The following is a 17,205-nucleotide window of genomic DNA, read 5'->3' as shown; positions in this document are numbered from 1 at the left end:
TCGAGTATTTATCACGTGCAATGAATTCAGATAATGAAGTTAATAGACCATTTGTACTTCAGAGGGAGCAACTTTAATTGCTCCTTTTAAAGTGAAGAGAAGGAGTTTGAATTTGGGTGGTAAAAGCAAAAGAGAGGGCCCCCTTTAGAGAATGTCTGGGTAGGAAGTCACCTTGTACCCTATGTTCTTTGTGGGGGTCCTGTTGCCCAAACCCAACATATTCTAGAGCTGCACCAGATCACAGATGTCTCATTCATTTGGCCGCAAGGACTCTGAGGCCAGAGAGGGCAAAGCACTTATTCCAGGTTACGCAGTCTAGAGTTATATAAAATGTCACGGATGGGAAACAGAGTCATTTGTTTCTGCTCCTTCACTGTAGAAATGGGAAAACTGAGACCCAAAGGCATGGTGTGACTGACTGTATGCCACAAAAGGAATTCTGTAGCCAAGCTAGGCCTGGGTTCAGGGCCTCCTTGCCTCAATTTAGGGTCTTTTCTTGGGTACCATTTTTATACCTTTAAGGATTATTTCCTCCAGCACAGAGCAGGGTAGAGGGCGATGGAAGTGGATCTCATTTTAATAATAAAATCACTGGGCACTCAGGATCCCCTGCCCCTTTCTTGGAGGACAGGACGGGTCTCTGGGCTGTCCCAACCACTTTCACAAACACCAAGCCCCCCAACCAGGCTCTCCTGGCAGCAGCCCCCTTGCGTCCTTTGGCCTCCTCTTGACTGAACTGGGAATTCAGATTTAAGCGTTCTGTCAAAGAGGTGTTACTGTTTCTCAGACCATAAATGAATCCATTCATCACACTCTGCTCGGCCCTGCTTGCAGCGCGTCCTCCAGCCGCTGCTGCTTGCAATGGGTTGTGTTGTGCCCCACCCCCGCTTCTTTCTGACTCTTCGCTGCATTTAAAAGGATGATCTCCCTGAGCTCCTCATGAAGCTGTGTCTATGAATTAGTCTTCTATCAGGGGCATCAGAAAGGAGGATGGGCTTGTGTATGATAAGAGCACAGCACCCTAGCCTGCAGGAATCTCTGTTCTCTCACTTGTCCCAGAATTCTGAGCACCCTCCCACCCCCCACCCTCAAATGGTCTGAGAGATCCCCCAAACTTTTGATCCATTGCTACTGGCACTCCTGACTCACACCCCAGCAATGATCACATCCTCGCAATTAATGCTCTTATCTTTGGAAGTCCTAAAAGACCAGGGCTCTGGGCTCAGTTCTTTTTGGTGACCCTGCACAAGTCACTTGATCTCTGTGCCTCACTTCCCTTGATTATAAGATGAGGAAGTTGAACTCAGTGATCTTAAAGGAGAAATTCTGTGTTACTGTGTTCAAATGGTCAGAACACATGTGCAGCTATTTGATCCCTCTCAAGTACAGAAAATGTTTGGAAAACTCTTCTTTCACATAATGGCTTCCATAGAACACTGGGCTCAGCAGTCGATTCTGTTTTCACAGAGATTGCTGGTCAAGCTCTCAGGCAAAAATTTTATGTCTGGGCCGGGCGTGGTAGCTCATGCCTGTAATCCCAGCAGTTTGGGAGGCTAAGGTGGGCAGATCACGAGGTCAGGAGATCGAGACAATCCTGGCTAACATAGTGAAACCCCGTTTCTACTAAAAATACAAAAAATTAGCTGGGTGTGGTGGTGGGCGCCTGTAGTCCCAGCTACTTGGGAGGCTGAGGCAGGAGAATGGCGTGAACCCAGGAGGCGGAGCTTGCAGTGAGCCGAGATCAAGCCACTGCACTCTAGCTTGGGCGACAGAACAAGACTCCGTCTCAAAAAAAAAAAAAAGATATGTCTGCACTGGAAATATCATAAAGCTCTAAGCTATAATCGGTTTGCACTTGGCAGCTTCAGACCCCAGACCCGTCTTAATGTTCATTCATTCATTCTAGTGGGTGTGAGTGGTATCTCACTGTGGCTTTTACTTATGTTTACCTAACGATGAATGGCGTAGAGCATCTTTTCGTGTGTGTGTGTGTGTGTGTGTGTGTGTGTGTGTGTGTGTGTATTTTGGTATATATTCTTTGGAGAAATGTGTATTGAAGTCCTTGTTCATGTTTAGATTGAGTTGTCTTTCTTTAAAACAAGTTGTAAGGGTTCTTTACATATTGTGCATAGATACTAGATGCTTATTAGATATATAATTTGCAAGTATTTTTCCTATGCTGTCAGATGGCTTTTCACTCTCTCAGTAGCATCATTTAATGCACAAAAATTTTTAAATTTTGATGAAGTCCAATTTTTTCCACCTTTCTTTTGCTACTTATCCATTTGGCTTTATGTCTAAAAAACCATCGCCAAATCCAAGGTTATAACATTTACCCCTGTGTTTTCCTCTTTTTTTTTTTTTTTTTTTTTTTTGAGACAGAGTTTCGCTCTTGTTGCCCAGGCTGGTGTACAATGGCGTGTTCTCAGCTCACCACAACCTCCGCCTCCTGGGTTCAAGTGATTCTTCTGCCTCAGCCTCCCAAGTAGCTGGGATTACAGATATGCACCACCACGCTGGACTAATTTTGTGTTTTTAGTAGAGATGGGGTTTCTCCATGTTGGTCAGGCTGGTCTTGAACTCACTCCTGACCTCAGGTGATCCGCCCACCTTGGCCTCCCAAAGTGCTGGGATTACAGGCATGAGCCACTGCGCCCGGCCCCCTGTATTTTCTTCTAAGAGGTTTATAATTATAGGTCTTGTGGTCTTTGAAGCATTTTGAGTTAATTTTTGTATGTGGTATAAGATAAAGTTCCAATTTCTTTCCTTTGCATGTGGATAGCTAATTGTCCCAGTACCATTTATTTAAGGGCATTCTTTCCCCCATTGAATGGTCATGGCACTCTTGTCAAAAATAGACTATAGAATTATAGATGTATGGGTTTATTTTTGGACTGTCAATTCTAAGCCATTAACACATATGTCTGTCTTTATGCCTGTACCACACTGTTTTGGTTATTGTAGTTTTGTAGTAAGTTTTGAAATAAGGTAGTGTGAGTCCTCCCACTTTTTTTTTTTTCAAGACTATTTTGGTTGCTTGGAATCTCTTACAATTTAGTGTAAATTTTCAGGTCAGGTTTTCCATTTCTACAAAAAAAAGCCAATAAGATTTTGATAGGCATTGCACTGATTCTGTAGATCCCTTTGGGGAATAATACCCTTAACAGTTTTTTGTTTGTTTGTTTGTTTTTTTTGAGACAGAGTCTCGCTGTGTCATCCAGGCCAGAGTGCAGTGGTGCTATCTCAGCTCACTGCAACCTCTGCCTCCCGGGCTCAAGCAATTCTCCCGCCTCAGCCTCCCAGATAGCTGGGACTACAGGTGTGTGCCACCACACCTGGCTAATTTTTGTGTTTTTAGTAGAGATGGGTTTTGGCCATATTGGCCAGGCTGGTCTCAAACTCCCGACCTTGAGTGATCCGCCCACTTTAGCCTCCCAAAGTGCTGGGATTATAGGCATGAGCCACCACACCCGGCCAACAATATTAATTCTTCCAACCCATGAGCACTGGCAACAAGCAATACAAAATGGTGTATAAACAAGAACAAAAAATCAATGAACAAAAGGAAATTATGCCATTTGCAACAGCATCAAAAAGATTAAAATACTTAGGAATAAATAACAAAGAGGTACAGAACTTGTACACTGAAAACTACAAAACATTGCCAAATTAAATTAAAGAAGACCTAAATAAATGCAAAGACATCCTGTGTTCATGGGGACAACTCTTTTGTGTGTTTTGATCTTATATCTGTAACTTTTCTAAATTTATTTGTTTGCTCTAGATTTTTTTGTGTGGACTCTTGATTTCTATATATAAAATCATGTCATCTGCCAACAGAGGTAATTTTACTTCTTCCTTTCCAATTTTGAGGCTTTTTATTATTTTGTTGTTGTTGTTGCTATTTGCTGTGGCCAGAACTTTCAGCACAATTTTGAGTAGAAGTGGTGAAAGCAGGTCTCCTTGTCTTGTTCTTTATATTAGAGGAAAAGTTTTCATTCTTTCACCATTTATTATGATGTTAGTTGTGAGTTTTTTCATATATGGCTCTTAATATGTTGTGGAAGTTCCCTTCTATTCCGAATTTGTTGAGTGTTTTTTTAATCATGAAAGGGTATTGAATTTTGTCAAATGCTTTTTCTTTATCTGTTAAGATGATCATGATTCCCCCCCAACCCCCGCCATTCTATTACTGTGGTACATTACATTGATTTTTGTGTGTTGAACCATACTTGCATTCCTGGGATAAACCACACCTGGTCATGGTGTATAATCCTTTTGATAGGCTGCTGCTGAATTTGGTTTGCTGGTATTTTGTTAAGGTATTTTATGTTTATATTCATAAGGGATATGGGAAGTTTTCTTTTTATGTATTTGTCTGGCTTTGGTATCAAGATAACCCTGGCCTCATAGAATGAGTTAGGAAGTGTTCAGGTCTGCTCTTCTATTTTTTTGGAAGAGCTTGAGGAGGATTGGTATTAATTCTTTAAATGTCTGATAGAATTCACCAGTGAAGCCATCTAGTCCTAGGCTTTTCTTTGTTGGGTGATTTTTCATTAATGATTTAATCTCCTTACTTGCTATAGTTCTATTTAGGTTTTTTATTTCTATTTGAGTCACTTCTGGTAGTTTATATGTTTCTAGGAATTTGTCCATCTAGATTATCTAACTTTATGGTGTACAGCTGTTCGTATTATTGTATTATTGTCTTAGGATTTTTTTTATTTCTGTAAGTTCCCATTTTTATTTCTGATTTTAGGAACTTGAGTCTTTCTTTTTTTTAATCAGTCTACTAGAAGTTTATGCTTTCTTGATTTATCAAAGATGCAACTTTTGGTTTTGTTGGTTCTATTTTTCTATTCTCAATTCTGTTTTTCTCCACTCTGATTCTTTATTGTTTTCTTCCATCTGCTAGCTTTGCTTTAGTTTGCCCTTCTTTTTCTAGTTCCTTAAGGTAGAAAATTGGGTTATTGATTTGAGATCTTTCTTTTCGTTTAATGTTGGTATTTACAGCTATAAATTGCTTTCTGAGTGTTGCTTTGCCTTTCTCCCATAAGTTTTGATATGTTGTGTTTTGTTTTCATTCATTTCAAAGTATTTTATAATTTCCCTTGTGATTTCTTTATCCATCTGTTGTTTGTGTGTTGTTTAATTTTCATGTATTTGTGAATTTTCCCAATTTTCTTTTGTTAGTGATTTCTAGTTTCATTCCATTGTGATTGAAGAAGATACTTTCTATGGTTTCAATCTTTTAAAATTTATTGAGACCTGTTTTGTGGCCTAACATATTGTCTGTACTAGAGAATGATCCATGTGAATGTGAGAAGAATGTGTGTTCTGCTGTTGTTGGGTGGGATTCTGTATGTTCCTATTAGTTCTAGTTGGTTTGCAGTGTTGTTCAAGTCCTCTCTTTCTTTCTTTTTCTTTTTTTTTTTTTTTTTTTTGAGGTGGAATCTCACTCTGTCACCCAGACTGGGGTGCAGTGGTGCAATCTTGGCTGGCTGCAACCTCTGCCTCCTGGGTTCTAGTGATTCTCCTGCCTCAGCCTCCTGAGTAGCTGGGATTACAGGCATGCACCACCAGGCCTGGCTAAGTGTTTTTGTATTTTTCATGGAGATGGGGTTTCACCATGTTGGCCAGGCTGGTCTCAAACTCCTGAACTCAGGTGATCCATCCACCTTGGCCGCCCAAAGTGCTGAGATTACAGGCGTGAGCTACTGCAAGCAGCCTAAGTCCTCTATTTCTTTATTGATCTTCTGTCTAGTTGTTCTATCCATTATTGAACATGAGGTAGTGAAGTCTCCAACTATTTTTGTAGAACTATTTCTTCCTTTAATTCTGTCAGTTTTTAAATTTATATATATTGAGGCTCTGTTATTAGGTGTGTTTATCTCTATAATTGTTACATATTCTTAAGATATTCACCCTTTTCTCAATATGTAATGTTCTTCTTTGTCACTTGTAAAAATGTTTAACTTAACATCTATTTTGCATGCTTTTAGTATATTCACACCTACTCTCTTTTGGTTATAATTTGCATAGAATATCTTTTTCTATCATTTCACTTTCAACCAAGTTGTGTCTTTGGATCTAAAATGAGTCTCTTAGACACAGCACATGGTTGAATTGTTTTGGCTTTTAAAAATTTATCCTACCAGCTTTTTTTTTTTTTTTTTTTTTTTGAGACTGAGTTTCGCTCTATCACCCAGTCTGGAGTGCAGTGGCGCAATCTTGGCTCATTGCAACCTCCACCTCCTGGGCTCAAGCGATTCTCATGCCTCAGCTCTGGCCTTTTTGATTAGAGAGTTTAATCTATTTCTGTTTAAAGTAATTGCTGATACAGAAGGACTTAATTCTTTAATTTTTCTATTTGTTTTCTATATGTCTTATACCATCTTTGTTTCTTGGTTCCTTCATTACTTCCACTTTTTGTGTCTGACTTTTTGTAGCATGCCATTTTGATTTACTTCTCATTTCCTTTTCTCCGTATTTTTAAGTTATTTTCCTAGGGTTGTCTTGGTATAATGGGTTAAATGGTGTCTCCCAAAATTTGTAACCACATGGAACCTCAGAATATTACCACATTTGGAAATAGGGGCTCTGAAGATGTAATTTTTAAGATGCAGTCATATTGTTGGGGTGGGCCCTACTGCAAGGACTAGTGTCCTTATAAGAAGAGAAAACAGACACACACATGCACACACACGCACACACACACACGTGCACACACACATACACACACACACAGAAGAAAGCTATGTGATGACTGAGGCAGAGATTGAAATGATGCATGTACAACCCAAAGAGTACCAAAGATTTCTGGCAACCACCAGAAACTACAAGGGGCAAGGAAGGATTCTTCCCCAGAGCCTTCCAAAGCATAACCCTGTTGACACCTTGATCTTGGACGTTCAGCCTCTGGAACTGTGAGATTATAAATTTATGTTGCTTTTAGCCATCCAGTTTATTGTACTTTGTTATGATAGCCCTAGGAAACTAGTATACCTGTGTATTACAATTAACATACTAGTTTGAATTAATAACTTAGCCACAATAATATATAAAACTCTGCTCCTATATAGCTATATCCCTCCCCCTTTGTTTTGTTATCAGAGAATTATGTTTTATAGATACATTGTGTGCCCATTAACATAGGTTTACAATTATTGTTTTATGCATTTATCTTTCAAATCATATAGGAAAAAAAGAAAAATTATATGCTGAAAATACAATACTGGATTTTATATTTACTTATATAGTTAACTTTACCAGTGTTCTTTTTTTCTTTGTATGAATTTGAGTCACTGTCTAGTGTCCTTTCATTTCAGCCTGAAGGATTCCCTTCAGAATTTTTTTTCAGGGCAGGTCTACTGGTGATTAACTTCCTCAATATTTGTTTATCTGGGAATATTTTAATTTCTTCACTTTTGAAGAATAATTTTGCTTGATATAGAATTGTTGATCAACAGTTTTATTTTTTTCCTTCGAGGGCTTTAGATATTTCATATTGCTGCCTTCTTAACCCCATGGTTTCTGATGAGAAATCAGCCATTAATCTTATTGAAGTTCTCTTATATATGATGAATCTCTTTTTTCTTGCTGCTTTCAAGATTCCCTCTTTGTATCTGTCTTTTGACAGTTGAATTATAATGTGTCTCAATGAGAATATCTTTGAATTTATCCTACTTGGAGTTCGCTAAGCTTTTTGAACATGTATATTATTGTCTTTCATCAAATTTGGGGAGTTTTCAGCCATTATTTCTTCAGATATTCCTTTTACCCTAATTTCTCTTGTCTCTCCTTCTGGGACTCCTATTATTCATATGTTGGTATGCTTGATGGCCTCCCATAAGTCCCTGAGAATCTTCATTTTTCTTCATTTCCTTTTCTTTCTGCTTTCATTCTGAAATGCTTCTGTGTTGGGAGTACTGCTTGTGAAATTCCTGCACACAGGACAGTAGCTGCCCACACCATGTCCTCCTTGGTCAGGACCAGTGCTTCTTGGGGCCTCTTTACTAGAAAATGAATAAGGAGACATTACCTGTCCTCCTTGATTGGTCAGAAGTGGGAGCAGCCTGATAGCATTAGAAATATTGCTGGCCTCAGAGATCAAATCCTGGCTCTGCCACTTCCTTGTGATGTGACATGGGGCAGATAATTTTCTGCACTTTGGATTCCTCATCTATAGGATGACCAACTCATCCTGGTTTGCCTGGGACTTTTTAGGTTTTATACCGAAAGTTCCATGTCTCAGGAAACCAATTAGACCCAGGGGGACCCTACTCATCTTTGAGAGGAAGATAATACTACCTACCACAAGGTGGTTGTGAGAAAATAGAAGATACAGAAAAGCAGCTAGGTCATCGTTGTGTTCCATAATCATGTAATTATTACTTATGCAAAATGCAAGGAGGGTGTTTGAAGATGGAGAATGATGCACCAAATAGCTAACACTTTGACATGTGGACTTGCTTCAATGGGACAACTGAGAGCAGAACCAGGGAAGTTTTCTGTTAGTTCTACCTGAACATTTCTGCCAGCTATCCCTCTGGAAACATCGCTATATGTCAGATCCCCACATGCTGCAGAGGGAGAACCATCACCTGCCTCTTTAATGACATACCTGGATTCTCCTTGCTGGCCCTATTCAATGCTGAAGGTCAGGGCTGTGTTCACTACAACCTAAAAACCAGGTAAGTGGACTGGGAGAGTACTAGTCTCATGGAAGTACCTCTGAGGGTGATGGAGGGAGGACTGAGGTGGTGACTATGAGTCCCTGGTTAAAGAAGAAGCCAGGTGGTGTCCAGAGGTCTAGTAAGGCAGTGAGGTAGGGCTGAGGCACTGTTTCTGCAGGGACATAGGAACTTTAAGGCTCAGCCCTTCCTTGCTGTATCTCTGTCACAGCCAATGAGAAGGACACCTTCCCAAGTCCCACTCCACTTGGTACCCCAGAGCACTAAGATCTTGATTGTTAGTTATATTAATGGAAGAATTATTTAGTGGAAAAAATATGTTTTATACTGGGAGTGGGTGAAGGAGAGGCATGAACACACTACTTCTGTGGCATCTTTTAAGAGAAGTGCATATTCTTGCCAGCCAAAGGGATATTGTCTGACTTTTCTTTTTTGTTTTGTTTTTGTTTTTGTTTTGAGACAGGATCTTGCTCTCTGTCACCTAGGTTGAAGTGCAATGGCATGATTATAGCTCACTGCAGCTTCGAACTCCTGGGCTCAAGTGATCCTTTCACCTCAGCCTCCTGGGTTAGCTGGGGCTGCAGACATGCGCCACAATGCCCAGATAATTTTTTAAACTTTTTGTAGAGACAGGGTCTCACTGTGTTGGCCAGGACGATCTCAAACTCCTGGCCTCAAACAATCCTCCTGCCTCAGCCCCTCAAAGTGCTGGGATTATAGGCATAAGCCACCATGTCTGGCTTTGCCTGGCTTTGCCTGGCTTTTCATAAGGAACTGTTCTTGGAAGAAATGACTTACTCTTATGTTACAGGTATTCCAGTTCCCATCTTGGTGCCTGTTATATACTCAGGCTACTAGGCAACAGAGCACAAATCCCATTTCTTCCCCTCTTGGGTTTGGCCCGAGCCTTCATCATCTCTCTCAGAATAGGCTCCTCCGGTAGCATCAACAGGTGTTAAGCGGCCTCAGACCATAGCAAGTGGGGAAAGTAAGGCTGCCTTCAGGACTCCACCACTCCTCCAGCCTGGGACTTAGTATTACAGACCTGCCTGCCCATAGCCTGCAGTGATGAGAGCTTCCTTCAGGGGCCCAGTGGCAGCTACTCACTTCTGTATCTCTTCTAGTTGCCCATATGTCTTAATCTTGGATGAGGAAGGTGGGACCACCAATGACCAGCAGGGCTATGTAGTCCACAAATGGAGCTGGACTTCCAGGACAGAGACCCTGCTTTCCCTGGAATACAAGGTAGGGATGGGCAGCACAGGTTGGGTGGCAGTGAGCACCACTGTCACAGGGAGGGCCTTGGCATCCTGCCATGCACTGCCTAGCATTAAAAGCCCAGGGCTACCCGGAAGACAGGAATCCTGCCCTGAAGGAGCTCATAATCTCATTCAGAGGTTTCCAAGTTGGTGGATGGTGGTCCAGGTTGGCTGAAGGGAACTTTTCACCAGCCTAAACTATTGGCTGCTTTACAGACATTTCTTGGTAATATCCTTCCTGTGTAATTTTTATTATTAATATTATTCTGTTTTTACTGTTAAAATGTGTTTTATGAAGTCACAGTTATAGTAGTTGATAGCTTTATTTTTAATGCCTATGTGTGGCAATAATAAAAATTAGCAATTCTATATTGGTCTCCTCAGTTTTTATTTTTATAACTTTATTATCTATAAAATAAAACAATTTAGAAGTCAAAAGTGACTGATAGATACAAACTCTTTTTTCATTCATTTGGCTGTTCAGATAATTGTTCACCAAAGATTTATTAAATAACAAATAATAAAGAGGGCTGAATTATTAATAATAAATTAATAAACTTATTAGTAAAGCAACTAAGTGTGCTTGTCACTTATCTGTGGCAGAGTTCCTCATCACTGACACTACTGACATTTTGGGATGGATACTTCTTTGGTATAACTGTGCATTGTAAGATGTTTAGCATCCCACTAGATTCCAGTAGTATCCCCTTCTCCAGTTGTGACAACCAAAAATATCTTCAGGTATCACCAAATGTAGCCTCTGGAGGGCAAAATTGCCCCCAGTTGAGAATTACCAATCAGAGGATGGAAGGAGAAACAAAACCCGTCAAGGAACTCAAAAGTCTAAGGGAGTAATAAGAACACAGGGTAGACACAGATAAGAACTGTGAGAGAAGGGCAAGTGTTGGGATTCAGAGAAAGATCACAGAACATAGCAGCCACTCAAGCTGGCCTGAGATGAAGAGCCCCACAGTAAGGGTTGTGGACACAAGCACTTGGAATGCATGGGAGGGCTCCAGCCCCCTACCCTTAGTCTCCTGTTTCTTATCCTCTTGGTTCATCCTCTACACTGGCCACTGACTCTCCTCCTTATGCTCTGATTCCTCAGACCACACCTCTGCTCAGGAATATTCACTCCCTTGAACATGTCTCACCTTTCCTACTCCCTTGGCCTGAAATGCACCCCATCCTCTCTTTGCCAGTGCAAATGTCCTCCCAAATTTCTTCAAAACCCTGCCCAGACTCCCCTCCTTTGTGGCATCCCATCCCACACCCATTTCTATCTTCCCACAGTGCACACAGTTTGGATTAATCACTTGGTAATTAATGTCAGGAAGAGGTTCTCATCTCTGGCTGGGTATCTTTTGGAAGTGATGATAAAGAGTAGCTGCCGCTTTTCCACCCATCTTTGGCTCCTCCTCAGGGGAAGAGTAATGACATATTCGTGGAAGGGGCTGAGTATGTGTGGCCCAGGCCCTTCTGGGTCCTCTTTGACATCTTCCCACCCATCTGCAGAGGGCTTTCCAGCACTTTCTGCCAAGTGGTCACCTTCCTACCACTGTAGGACAAGAGTCACAGTCAGACCTTGTGCCTGAGTGGACACATCTGTCTGATTCAGGGATAAAGGGTTACCCTCTGATCCAAGCTGCATTCCCAATTCATCTTTACAAGAACTGAAGCTGATTCATCTGCCAGACACCTGTGACTCTTTCACAGTGGGTTTCATGCCTGAGTTGGAAAGGGAAGGAGCAGGAATAAGGAAGCATCATTTACTTTTTCAGTGGGTCCCCTAGGGGAGCCTGGAATTTTACTGTCTTCTCCATGAAGCAGAATTCTAACATAAGAACTGGAAAGCTCTTACAAATCTTCTGCCCCAAGCCAACAGGGGCTTTGTGCTTCGTGGTGGGTCAGGAAGGGGTGGCTGGGGCCATAGAAGCAGGGATTCTCTGAGTACTGTTTCTTCATCTACAGGTGAATGAGGAAATGAAACTAAAGGTGCTGGGACAGGACTCCATCACAGTCACCTTCACCTCCCTGAATGAGACAGTAACACTCACTGTGTCGGCCAACAGTTGTCCCCATGGAATGGCATATGACAAACGGGTAAGGCCAGGCAGACCAGGCACCCAGCCCTGACCCCTGGGCATCTCAATGTGGGTTGCTGTTTCACATCTCAGGGCCTTTGCTCTTACTCCCCACCACCCTTCCATGCAAGGCCCTGCCTCTTCCTCTGCCATTATTCACCGCCTACTCTTAGTACCACCTTCCTGTGAAACTTCTTATATCAATTAAGAGTCTTCCAGTTGTAAGTGACAGAATCCAGTGTGGACTAGCTTAAGCATGAAAAAAGAATATAGTGGCTCAATAAACTGAGAAGTCTGTCAATACACCGTTTCAGGCATGGCTGGATCCAGGCCCTGAAATGATTCCACCAGATCTTCCCATCTCTTAGCTCTGCTTTCCTCTTTGTTGGCTTCGTTCTCAAGGAGTTTCTCTCCTGTTGATGACAAGATGACCATGAACATCTCTGGGTTATTATTATACCAGCTTTAGATCCCCTGGAAGAAGGAGGGCTTCTCTTTCCTAAACACTCCAGTAGAAATGCCAACATCAACACTCATTGGCTCTATTAACTGCCCATGCATGAAACATTCCCTGTGGCCAGGAATATGTATTGCTCTCATTGGCTAGGCTTGAGGCTCATGTCCATCCTGGGGGCCAATGTGTCAGATTACTCTCAAATGAACCACGTGGGCAAAGGATAAAGCAGAAGAGTTTCCCTAAAGGAAAATCAAGGTGCTGTTACCAGAAGAAGAAATGATGCTGAGTAGAAAACTACCAGTTCATGTTGATGACCCTCTCTCTACCATCCTCTTCCCATCCCAGGTAGAGTCAGTCTCTCCCTCTGCTCAACCCCCCTGGCCGTGACAACCTCCATTCTAGACTGCTTTATTTTCAAGTCTATCTTCTCCACAAATTGAAAATTCCCTGTGATTCCCTCTAATGTCTGTTGTCCCAGGGCCCAGCATGAGGACTACTTCAAATTAAGTCTTTACCAAATATTTTTTGGGTGGATGAGAATACAGTGGAGACTGGGAGTCTGATTCTTCCATTCAGTGCGTCATCATGGATCCTACTGTGTATCTGGTGATGTCAAGTCAACATCAGGGAGAGAGGTGGAGAGGATTAAGAGGACACAGTCCCTACACCCTGAGTGTATATCCCAAAAGAGAACACTTGACCTCAACAAAAGATGGGGTAACCAAAGCTCAGGTGGGTAGAGCAGACTATTTGAGCTCCCCACAGGGCACTCTGCCCACTAAAGGAAGGCTCCTAGAAGCAAAAGCAGGGTGACCACACTTCCCAGTTTGCCCAGAGCCAGCCCTAGTTTATACCAGAGCAATTATATACCTGGAGCAATCGTAAATGGCACTATGTGTCCCCCTCAAAAGTGTCCTGATTTGGATGATAGATTATATGATCATCCTGAACAAGAAGCTCTTAAGCTGTGTGGGCATTTGCCACTGTATGCCACAAGCTTACAGACGCCCAAAGCTGGCAGAGCCCAGCAGGGCAACCAACCCAGTGTCCAATAAGGACATAGGGCGTGGGCATTTGTTAGGGGTCTCCTTTGTTATTCCTGGAGGAAAGCATTGCATCTGTTTTTTTTTTCCCACTACATTTTCATTCCAGCAGCATTTCACCTTCATTAATTCATTAACAAATTCAATAAACATTTATTAGCACCTGCCGCAGGCCAAGTTGGCTGCTGGAGATGTAGAAATAAAGAAGTCTCATTCCCTCTAAACTCTGAAATTCTGTCAATCTAATGGAAGGGGCAAAAGCATGGGCACCAATGATCATCTAGCTTGACCCTTGTGGTGTGCCAGAGGGTCGTGTGGAATCTGCTAGGAGAGGAGGAGAGGAAGTACCAGAGAAATGCAGGTGCCTGTGAATCTGGCATGCATTGGTTACTTCAAAGAGCAAACTACCCGCAAGAGTTTGAGTCCATCTGGGCTGAGATGAATGATCTTGCTTATTGATCCATCTACCCTGTCAATTTGGTTCCACACTCTCACTCTAAAAGGCCATTGGTTTTATTTTATTTTATTTTATTTTATTGAGACCAAGCCTTGTCTGTCGCCCAGACTGGAGTGCAGTGGTGCAATCCTAGCTCACTGCAGCCTCCGCCTCCTAGGTTCAGGTGATTCTTGTGCCTTCAGACTTCCAAGTAGCTGGGATTACAGGTGCCTACCACCACGCCAGCTCATTTTTGTATTTTTAGTAGAGACAAGGTTTCACCATGTTGGCCAGGCTGGTCTCAAACTCCTGACCTTAGATGATCCACCCGCCTCCGCCTCCCAAAGTGCTGGGATTACAGGCGTAAGCCACCGTGCCTGGCCAGAAAAAGTTATTGTTAAGTGATTAAGTACGCACTGGGTATGAAGTCACGTATCTATGTTTCTTGGAAACCTTTTTAGATTGCGTTTTAAAAATGTGAGTCTACTTTTCTTATCAAAGGCAATGGATATTAGAAAATTATTCTCATAAAATTGTGGCAATGCTTCATTTTTCTGGCAACCTCTTGTCTGATTATCTCTGAAGTTTGGAATGCAGCTGAGAACCAAGATACAAGCAATTCAAGACCTCCATGAGCAGCTGAGAAAAATTACTCTCAGTCTGTGTACCCAACAAGCCCCTTAGGCCTAGAAAAGCCCCTAGGAATTCAAGTCTTCTTTTCTTACCTTAAAGCAACCTCCTCAAGCTGGAATTAGAAGTCTAGAGCTGTGCTGTCCAATATTGTAGCCATGAGTCACACATGGCAATTGAGCCCTTGACATATGACAAGTGCAAATGGAGATGGGCTCTGCATGGAAACACACACTGCATTTCAAAGACTTAGTGTGAATTGGAAATGTAAAATTTCTCATTAATAATTGACTATTTTGATGATATGTTGACATAACCTTATTTTTGATATACTAGGTTTAAATCAATAGATAATTAGAATTAATTTTCCCTTTTAAAAATGTTTTTAATGTGCTACTAGGATGTTTTCAACTACATGTGTAGCTCACATTATATTTCTAGTGGATCATGCTGGGCTAGAAGGTAGAGTCTCTACTAAGGGAAGTTTATCAAGGCATGGTTTGACAGTGCAGTAGAAGACTGAGAGATTTTTTAAAATGACACAGTAATTCAAAAAGCATAACTGTCTTAAGGAAATGTAACATAGGGACAAACAGACCAATACATTGAGACAGATTCTGAAAACAGTGCTGCGTTATAGAAAGCAGAAACAGATGTTGACCAAGATTGACTTGCCAAAAAAGTGTTCCGATCATAACCTCTTTGAGAGTGCAAGCATGTGTACTATGTATGACAACTTTCTAACAAGATAAACAGAAACAATGAGTAAATATGCTTTCTTGTGGGTAATGGGATTTCCAAATGTTGACCTTAACCATGTGGTTAAGCATCTCAGGATATTTTACATGAAATCCTGGGGCTTAGAAAATTAGCTCATCTTGCATTCTTGGACCGTGAGAGCTGCAAGGAGCTTCCAAGAAAATGTGCCGAGTGTTGGGGCTGGCAGAGAGTCTCGGCTAGGAAGAGGCCATAGAGCCTTGGGCCAGTCCATTCCCTGTCTGGGTCTCAGTTTCCTCATCTGTGTAGTGATGCATAAGGGCCTGCCCAGCTTTAACACACTCCCACCCTGGGACTTTTACAGTCCATTCAGTTCCATCTGTGGGTGTTTATTTGGGGTCGGTGATCACTCGTTAGCAAAACCATGGTCGCCTCTGTAAGGCTGGAGGTGGGGGCAGGAGCAGCCTCCTCCCTCCAAGTCCCTGTCACTGAGAAGCTTGTTAAATGGCTTCCCCAGACACCCATTGCCCTGGAAAGAGCCACCCATCAGAGAGACAGGCAGAATGGCAGTCCCAGCTTTTACAGCCCTGAGGCCTGGCTCCTCACTAAATATTTCCATCAAGGCAGCTCTTGGGAAGCGAGACAACAGCCTCTGTTTAAATGCTTTATTAGCCCAGTGTGCCACCTCAGGTCCTTTTTGGAAGCAGGCTGGGTATAAATTTCAAATAAATAAATAAATAAGATGAGCGCAGAAGCAGCAACTGGGGCTAAGAACCAGAAGGACGGTTGAGGCTTTGCCATTTGTTGGGGACATCTTTTATAGATTTCCTGCCTGCAGCGTAAAGAAGGACTCGTGGGCTGACTTTGTTGTTCATCAGGAAATCTGATACTGCCCACCCCACTCTTGCCACTTGAGGCTTAAATTCCACAGAAGACAGTTTTTTTTCCTACCTTCTCTATGTTACATGGGAGATGTAGAAATGATAGATCTTCCTCTCAAGTTGCTGAATGAGTTTAGGGACAAAGGAAGTGAAAAAAAAAAAATGACCAGGACCCAGGCAGAAAGGACAGGAAGGGACATGTGTGAAAGTGCAGCAGAGGGAGCAGTTGCTATTGGCTGAGGAAATCAGGGAAGGCTTCCTAGAGAGAAAGACTGAATATAATTACCTCTGGAAACTGGGCCTGATTTTGCAGTGCCAGTGACATACCCCAGCTGTTCAGAGCAGGTCTTAGGTTGGGTCTCCTGGGAAACAGACTGTGGAATGGAGCCAAGTATGCAGGAGTTTACTGGGGACTGCTCTTAGGAACAGCCCCTTTGAGAGTCTGAAGGAAGGCAGAGGGAGAGGGCAACCATGGCAGAGGCCTCAGCGATCCCGTGGGGAGCCCTGGAGTCAGAATGATCCTTCAGCGTAATCCCAAATGGAAGCAAGAGGCCTGGGCCTTTGTGGCCTGCAATGACCAGTCAGCCTCTGTAACCTTGGCCAGAGGCAGGTTCTCAGCTGGGCAATGTCAGCAGCCACTGTTTTGACAGCTAGAGGGATGAAGGGGCTCCTGGGGGATGCACCGCAGCATCCACTGCAGAGGGAGGCCGGCAGAGAAAGCTCTGCAGAAGGCTTTATCGTCCACTTACTCACGAATGCAATAGCATTTACTGAGCACCTGCATGGCAAACACTCAGACACACAGGAGACCAAGACTCGGTCCCTTCCCTCCAGAAGCTTGCAGTCTAGTGGAAAGATAGGCTCAAACACAGCTATCACTTGGCAAAGTGCTAACTTCCATCTTCAAGTTGCATTGAGCATGATGAGAGTTTAAAGCAAGAAGCAGTTCTGCCCAGTTGAATCAAGGAAAACTCTCCGAGGAGAGGCCATGAGTCAGGCCTGGGC

The 17,205-nt window shown here is 42.5% G+C and overlaps 1 protein-coding gene across 3 annotated transcripts in view; it reads left to right on the top strand.

Annotated features, from left to right (window-relative positions):
* C21H3orf20 (chromosome 21 C3orf20 homolog) overlaps positions 1 to 17,205 on the top strand; it is an 84,476-nt gene that overhangs the window by 31,552 nt on the left and 35,719 nt on the right. For all 3 annotated transcript variants that reach the window (XM_030801980.1, XM_030801982.1, XM_030801981.1), the window contains exons 8-10: positions 8,541 to 8,693; positions 9,818 to 9,938; positions 11,924 to 12,055. In XM_030801980.1, the coding sequence (XP_030657840.1) occupies positions 8,541 to 8,693; positions 9,818 to 9,938; positions 11,924 to 12,055 (406 nt within the window). The remainder of the gene's footprint in view (positions 1 to 8,540; positions 8,694 to 9,817; positions 9,939 to 11,923; positions 12,056 to 17,205) is intronic.

Source organism: Nomascus leucogenys, chromosome 21 (genome assembly GCF_006542625.1).
Source record: "Nomascus leucogenys isolate Asia chromosome 21, Asia_NLE_v1, whole genome shotgun sequence".
Taxonomy (NCBI): domain Eukaryota; kingdom Metazoa; phylum Chordata; class Mammalia; order Primates; family Hylobatidae; genus Nomascus; species Nomascus leucogenys.
Note: the sequence above shows the minus strand (reverse complement) of the source record. Positions and strands in the feature narration are given on the sequence as shown.